Source organism: Hippopotamus amphibius, chromosome 11 (assembly GCF_030028045.1).
Source record: "Hippopotamus amphibius kiboko isolate mHipAmp2 chromosome 11, mHipAmp2.hap2, whole genome shotgun sequence".
NCBI lineage: Eukaryota > Metazoa > Chordata > Mammalia > Artiodactyla > Hippopotamidae > Hippopotamus > Hippopotamus amphibius.
In genome coordinates this window covers 88,543,084-88,551,055 of record NC_080196.1, presented here as the reverse complement: position 1 = coordinate 88,551,055, position 7,972 = coordinate 88,543,084, and the positions used below count along the sequence as shown (strand labels likewise).

General features: G+C 54.9%; 1 protein-coding gene across 1 annotated transcript in view; it reads left to right on the top strand.

Annotated features, from left to right (window-relative positions):
• The first annotated feature begins 4,672 nt into the window (after positions 1 to 4,672).
• SKOR2 (SKI family transcriptional corepressor 2) overlaps positions 4,673 to 7,972 on the top strand; it is a 35,514-nt gene continuing 32,214 nt past the window's right edge. The window contains exon 1 of the mRNA XM_057700375.1: positions 4,673 to 7,288. Coding sequence (XP_057556358.1) covers positions 4,673 to 7,288 — 2,616 coding nt within the window. The remainder of the gene's footprint in view (positions 7,289 to 7,972) is intronic.

Here is a 7,972-nt window from a genome sequence, read left to right as displayed (position 1 = left end):
TTTTTGCATTAAAGTCACAGGTTTGCATGACAGTAAGCCACCAAGATATCGTATAGATGTTTATGTTGAAAGATGAGGTAAGTGGATGGCTACAGGTACCACTCAGGTGTGGATTCTGTCCTCAGGGTAACCAAGGATGAGCGGGAAGGCAAAGATTCATCCCATTTCTCTTTTCAAAAAAATATATTTTTAAAGATTTTTTTTTAAAGTAGGGATCTGTAGGGAAAGAGGAGACTTTGGGGGGCAAAGATGGGGAGAGCAAAATAAAAGGGGATGACTCTGTGTGCTTTCTCCTCGGCAGCGACCACGCATTTCCCTGTGGTACATTAATGTGGTGATAGGACTTTTCATTTCTTCCCATTTTGGATCTTAAAATCTGCCCCATTTCCAGGCTTTCTTTCCATGCTGCTCAGGCTTTCTTTCTAGCAGCCCAGGCTCTAGGAAGTGTGACCAAGCCAAGACCTCCCTTGCTGGGGGCCCCTGACCTCAGAGAGGAGGCAGAACCAGGCCAGGCCCCAGAATCTTCAGAAGAGGAGGCAAGCGGGCGATCTTCAGCCTTCCACAGGAATGGATTTGTGAATGAAAATGACGCTCTTTTGGCAAATGAGCTGGGCAGGCATAGTGTGAGTTCTCCTTTTAGGACAGGAGGCTTGGAGAGCACTAGGGATGGAGCATTCACTGACTTCAGCCCCTTAGGACAGGGCCTAATCTGTGCCAATAATGACTTCAGAAACTAGGAGTTGGGTGAAATATTACTTCACTGCTGTTTGAAACTTGTACCAGAACAACATTAAAATTTTCGTGGCTCTGAAACTGTTTTCTGCATATTAATTTAAAATAGCCACAATTCCTGTATCCCTCACTTTTTGTTCAATTGACTCTTTCGTTTTATTGACCTTTAATGAAGTGTTAACAGTTCACACTTTCACACATGTATTTAGTGATGGTTTGTTGTTGATGCTGTGATGTAATCCCGTTGGGCTTCCTGGTTAGTGGAGGTTGTTCTTTCGATCATTTCCACAATGTGACTGCCCAACTCTAAGCCTGTTTCACCAGGCAGCAATCGAAAATTCCGCTCTGATAGTAAAGGAAAAACGTAAATGATCTCCCATCCCAACCACTTAGAATGTCCTCAGATAGGCAGCTTCTTCCCTTTCTGATAAACGAAGAGGTGGTCATTTTGACTCCTGATAGATAGCTTGATCAATTAGTAAGTAATATACTGACACTTCACTATAGTGTATGTGTGTCTTGCTTTGGAGAAGCTACGGGAAATGGTCCTTTCCCATCCTACTTATTATTATTATTATTTCCTTTTTTTTTAAGGGCATGCTTCTACATAGTTCCTTGAGAAATTTACATCTCTAGGAGTATTGGCAACTTGCTCAAGTGCGGGTCAAGGCTGCAGGCCTCCCTGCTTTCCTGTCTTACCTTTTCCTTGTGCTGAGGTGGCCTGCATGGGTTTTATAAAATGGATTAGAGGTCTATTCTGAATGAAACATTGATGAGTGCACACATGCACTCATTGGGGTCCTCACTTAATTACACGCTTTCCAAAATAGAGAATGCTGCTCTGTATCTTGTCCTAAAAAGGCAAATGTATATTCAAAACTGAAGACATTCTCCGTGCTTCCTTCCAAGTTTTTAGATTGGGTACACTATGCAGAAACTCCCCACCCCCACCCCCTTTTCTCATTTCACAGTGTTTCAAAGGAGCGCGGAAACTATTCCATTCTCCGGCTAACTGTGGTTCCTATATCTTTGGAGACACAGTGAGGCTACTGATTTGCACCGTGTACCTGAGGGATCATTCGAGAAGGACGGTGGCTCAGAGAAACAAGGGGAGGAGACAATAACGGGCAGGGATACAGTCAGTTTAGAGGCGTCCTTCTAGAATCCGGGGCCTCCAGGATCCAGGTCCCCGGGAAGCACGCAGATTGTATAGCTTTCCACTGCTAAATCAGATCTGCGGCTCCAGCACCATTGCTGCATTTGCTCCGGAGTTAGAGAGGTTGCTGTCAGTTGCGGGTTGGTTAGGTGTTGGCTTCCGTGCCTGCTGAGAAAGGATCTCGAAGCTGCTCGCTCTCCCTTTCGCTCTCCCCGCCCCCCCCCCCCCCCCGCCTTCCCTGTAACATGCCAGCCCTTTAATGTGGAGTGTCAGGGAGACGGTGACGTCATCTTGCCCGCTGGGTGGCGTCCCCTCGGTCCGACACGAGTTCAGACACAGAGAAAGGCTCTGTCAGACTGCGCTCCACCTGGGGCTCGCCTGCCGCGGGTTTCCGCACGCCCACACTTTCTGCGGTGGAGGGGACGCCCCGCCGCAATTCAGGCGGTTTCTCCGCCGGCCGGGGTACAAGCGCCGTTAGCGCCGACGAGTGCCAAGATCTTCACGCGGAGCCCTCTGAAGTCCCGCCCGCTGGATTCGAGGACCCGCTTGGATGCTTCGCCTCCGAGCGACCTCGGAAGATGGGGCGGCCGCCACGCGCGTAGAGACAACTAGGGGTTACCAGGTACTGCCGGAGCCAGCCGGCCCCCACTCGGCGGACAGCTCGCGGTTCATTATTTGGGATCCCCAGCGGTGGGATTTTCCGGGTTAGGTTGAGGGGCAGCGGAGGGCTTCGGTGGTGATTGGTTTGGGAGCCAGGGGAGTTAAGTTGCGGGTCGTTGGCTTGTAAGTCGGATAAGGAAGTTCGCCAGCTTCCTTTCTCAGTTCAACTAACTTTTAATTGTGTCTTCTTCCATCACTTTAAAAGACCCCCCAACCTAAACCTTCTTATTTGTGTCTCTGCTCTGACAGGAGTTCCTGGGAGAGCTTGGGTGAAAGTGGAGCACACCCAGTAGGAGACACTTCTGCCCAGTCTACAGCTGCTAAGGCTGCGGGTCTCTAACGTAAAGCCAGCTCCTCGCTAGGGCCAGGCCCGCTGCGCGCATTGCTCCGGAGCGAGGGTTGCCTTGTCCCAGGGTCTTATTAAGATAATAAGAATCTTGTTTGGGAGGGGAAGGAGCACTGAAGGACCATTTGGCAAAGCCAGGGCTGGTTGTATCAGGCCCAGGTATCACTGTGCCATTTAACGCCCTGTCCCCTGGAAATATTGTCTCAGATCCATCCGAAATGACAAGCCAGGCTTTCGTATCATTGATCGCATCCAGGTTTATTCAACCTACCTGGAGGCCACAGAATGTAATGGGAGCTGAGGATCCAGGGGTCAAAAGGGCGAAGGTTGTTGGGATAGACATCACAGGGGCCCAGAGAGGACAAGGATATGACGATCTGGGTAAAGGGGGTACGCTAGTGTATTCACTGGAATCTCTGTAATAACAAACTCCAGTGTACTTGGCAGAGAGTGGCAATGTGACGGCCATCGGTGATTTTCCAGGGCAAATGAAAGTCTTAGCAGCTGCCCTGGACAAGTAGCTGTGCAAAAGTCACTGTCGGTTTCACAGGGAATGAGGCACTTTGCTTGTTTTGACTTAGCAGTGTTGTCACAAAGATTTGTTTCGCTTGTTTTTTCTGTATTTTCAACTTACTGGCTGTTTTCCCCCATTAAGTATCCTGTTGACCAGAGGTGACAGGAATTTTACCGCAGGCCCAACCCTGTGCTTCCGATTTCAGTGGTCCCACAGATAACCTAGTCCAAGGATTATCCCTACTATGGGATACTTTTCCCCCCACAAGGGAAAAGAAATATCTACATAGATCAGAAAAAGAAATGTCACAGAAAGTGGTTCATCTTACAACTAAATTTGTCTTTTAAAGTCCACCAATAGCGATCCCCAAGAATTGTTCTGTTTCTTTGCACTGTTTTTGGGCGTAACACTCTTGTCTGTACTTATTTGCTCATTGTGATGGAAATGACAGGAAAATGGTATTTGAATATCTTCAAGTCTACAACTTCATCTTTTAAGCAACCTATTGGACCCAGAACTACTCAATTTAGCAAGTGGCTTTTTGAAAAATTGCAAGTGAAATGCCTATTTTGGTGCGATCTTACATAAAGCTTTATACATTTCTAATTAAAGTATCAAAATATCTAATGGCAAAGATAAAGGAGAAGGGATTTTGTTTTGCTTTAATGAGCTGTGTCTCAACCAGTAGTGAATCTCCCCCAAGGAAACCACAGATACCACAAAAATCACTTTTTAAAAGGTTTGGGTTTATTTTTTTAACCAAAATCAATCTATCTTCAAGCAAATGCGAATGGTCTCTCTTTTAAAATTCGGACTTTAATGGCCAAGCCTCAGTTTTCCATAACTTTTATAACCTGTACTAGTTACAACTGTCATCATTACTTCCTAATTTCTAGCGGGAATGCCATTTTATTCTAACAGCTTTTATAAATCAGGGATAAGGTCTTGAGTTTCTTAGGAATTGACTTTTTTAAAAATTTTACTTTGGATATTTAGAACAGAAGAAAAGTACTTCCAAATCCCTGCATTTCCAAAGGATGACCTTGAGGAAATTTAAGAGAGATGACTTCCTTGGGTCTGAAACTTGGTTCCTTTGCCCAGTGATAATTCTATCTTAACCAAAGCAAGGAAGTTACTGTAATTCTTCAGTTAGCGACTCAACACACCCCACGCTTTAAACTAGAAAAGCTCTAGTCAACGGTTTCTCCTTTCCCTTCCAGTCTCCAAGGGCTCTGGCTCGGCCCGGGCTTCCGCGGCGGAGGAGATGGCTTCCAGCCCGCTGCCGGGACCCAACGACATCCTGCTGGCATCGCCGTCGAGCGCCTTCCAGCCCGACGCACTGAGCCAGCCGCGGCCGGGCCACGCCAACCTGAAACCCAACCAGGTGGGCCAGGTGATCCTCTACGGCATCCCCATCGTGTCGTTGGTGATCGACGGGCAGGAGCGCCTATGCCTGGCGCAGATCTCCAACACTCTCCTCAAGAACTTCAGCTACAACGAGATCCACAACCGCCGCGTGGCACTGGGCATCACGTGCGTGCAGTGCACGCCGGTGCAGCTGGAGATCCTGCGGCGCGCAGGGGCCATGCCCATCTCCTCGCGCCGCTGCGGCATGATCACGAAGCGTGAGGCTGAGCGCTTGTGCAAGTCTTTCCTGGGCGAAAACAGGCCGCCCAAGCTGCCCGACAACTTCGCCTTCGACGTTTCGCATGAGTGCGCCTGGGGCTGCCGCGGCAGCTTCATCCCCGCGCGCTACAACAGCTCCCGCGCCAAGTGCATCAAATGCAGCTACTGCAACATGTACTTCTCGCCCAACAAGTTCATCTTCCACTCCCACCGTACGCCCGACGCCAAGTACACGCAGCCGGACGCAGCCAACTTCAACTCGTGGCGCCGTCACCTCAAGCTCACTGACAAGAGCCCCCAGGACGAGCTCGTCTTCGCCTGGGAGGACGTCAAGGCCATGTTCAACGGCGGCAGCCGAAAGCGCGCGCTGCCCCAGCCGGGCGCGCATCCCGCCTGCCACCCGCTCAGCTCGGTCAAGGCAGCCGCGGTGGCGGCGGCGGCGGCGGTGGCCGGGGGCGGGGGACTGCTGGGCCCACACCTGCTGGGGGCGCCCCCGCCGCCGCCGCCGCCGCCACCGCCCCCTCTGGCCGAGCTGGCGGGCGCGCCGCACGCTCATCACAAGAGGCCGCGCTTCGAAGACGACGACGACTCGCTGCAGGAGGCGGCCGTCGTGGCCGCCGCCAGCCTCTCGGCCGCCGCCGCCGCCAGCCTCTCGGTGGCCGCGGCCTCGGGCGGCGCCGGGGCGGGCGGGGGCGGCGCCGGGGGCGGCTGCGTGGCGGGCGTCGGCGCCGGCGCGGGCGCGGCGGCTGGCGCCAAAGGGCCGCGCAGCTATCCGGTCATCCCGGTGCCCAGCAAGGGCTCGTTCGGGGGCGTGCTGCAGAAGTTCCCGGGCTGCGGGGGGCTCTTCCCGCATCCTTACACCTTCCCGGCCGCCGCCGCCGCCTTCGGCTTGTGCCACAAGAAGGAAGACGCGGGCGCCGCGGCCGAAGCCCTGGGGGGTGCGGCCGGCGCGGGCGCGGCGCCCAAGGCCGGCCTGTCGGGCCTCTTCTGGCCCGCGGGCCGCAAGGACGCCTTCTACCCGCCCTTCTGCATGTTCTGGCCTCCGCGGACCCCGGGCGGGCTTCCCGTGCCCACGTACCTCCAGCCCCCGCCACAGCCGCCCTCGGCGCTCGGCTGCGCGCTGGGAGAGAGCCCGGCCCTGCTGCGCCAGGCCTTCCTGGACCTGGCCGAGCCCGGCGGCGCGGGCGGGAGCGCCGAAGCGGCACCTCCGCCGGGCCAGCCCCCTCCGGTCGTGGCCAACGGCCCGGGCTCAGGCCCGCCGCCTCCTGCGGGCGGCGCGGGCGCTCGCGACGCGCTCTTCGAGTCGCCCCCGGGCGGCAGCGGCGGGGACTGCAGTGCGGGCTCCACGCCTCCGGCCGACCCGGGCTCGGTGTCCGGGGCTGGGGCCACGGCCGCCGGAGCGGGCCCCGCGGGCGCCCGAGTGCCTGCGCCCCACCACCCGCACCTCCTGGAGGGGCGCAAAAGCGGCGCAGGCAGCTATCACCATTCGAGCGCCTTCCGGCCGGTGGGCGGCAAGGACGACGCAGAGAGCCTGGCCAAGCTGCACGGGGCGTCAGCGGGCGCGCCACACTCGGCCCAAGCGCATCACCACCACCACCACCACCACCACCACCACCACCCGCACCAACACCACCACCACCATCATCCCCCGCAGCCGCCGTCACCGCTGCTGCTGCTGCCCCCGCAGCCCGACGAGCCGGGGTCCGAGCGCCACCACCCGGCCCCCCCGCCGCCCCCACCTCCGCCGCCCCCGCTCGCCCCACAGCCGCACCACCGAGGTCTTCTGTCCCCCGGTGGCACCAGCTGCAGCTACCCCAGCGAGGACAGCTCCGAGGATGAGGACGACGAGGAAGAAGAGCAGGAGGTGGACGTGGAGGGCCACAAGCCCCCCGAGGGCGAAGAAGAGGAGGAGGAAGGTCGAGACCCCGAGGACGAAGAGGAGGAAGACGAGGAGACAGGGGTCCTGCTCGGGGACCCGTTAGTTGGAGGCGGCCGATTCCTCCAGGGCAGAGGGCTATCGGAGAAGGGGAGCATCCGGGACCGCCCGCCGGCCGCCGCGGGCTCTTTCCCACTGGCCCTGAACTCCTCCAGGTTGCTGCAGGAGGACGGGAAACTGGGTGACCCCGGCGGCTCGGACCTGCCCCCGCCCCCGCCCCCGCCGCTGGCCTCCCAGAAATCGAGCGGCGGCCTTAGCAGCAGCCCGGGCAGCCCGGTCCACCATCCATCACTGGAGGAGCAGCCCTCCTACAAAGATGTAAATATCCCCTTTAGGCTCCTTCAAGCTAATTATTATTATTTAAATGCACCTTTAGGCTGAATCGGTTACATATGCGCAGGAAAGATGAATCACCAGATTTCCCCACAGAAATGAAATATTCAGTGTGTTTGGGAGGGCTTCTTTCCTACCAATGGCCCTCCATAAAAATGTGGTTTCTGGCCTCTCTCTTACAAAGCCTCTGGAAGGCCTTGGGACCTCTATTCCCTCTTATATTTAAGTTGGCTGCTTGTAGAAGTTGGGAAAGGCATCTAAATTGACCAAGGCCTCCCTCTAATCTACCAGTCTCCTTTGCCCAACTTCCTGACCCCAGTTGAGCATAGTTGTTCCCCCAAAAGCAGTGGGACCTCAAAACTGGCACAGTCTGAATAATCCTATCGTTTTTCTTCTCTATAATTCAGTGCCTCCCCCAGCCATGACCCAAAAAAGATAAAAAATAATTGACTTCCAAAGTTATATTCAGTTTTATTTGAACTGCTTTACTCAAGGCTTGAACCCCAGAGCTCTAGCCAGAACGGACACTTCTGTAAGATACTGTGTCCGGTAAAAACAAAAGGCAGACTCATTACCAAGACTGGTTTCTCCCAAATCAATCTCCACCCACATGAAAGTGCTACCTGGGACCCCCAAAGACCAAAGTTACATTTAAGTGGCTCAGAATTC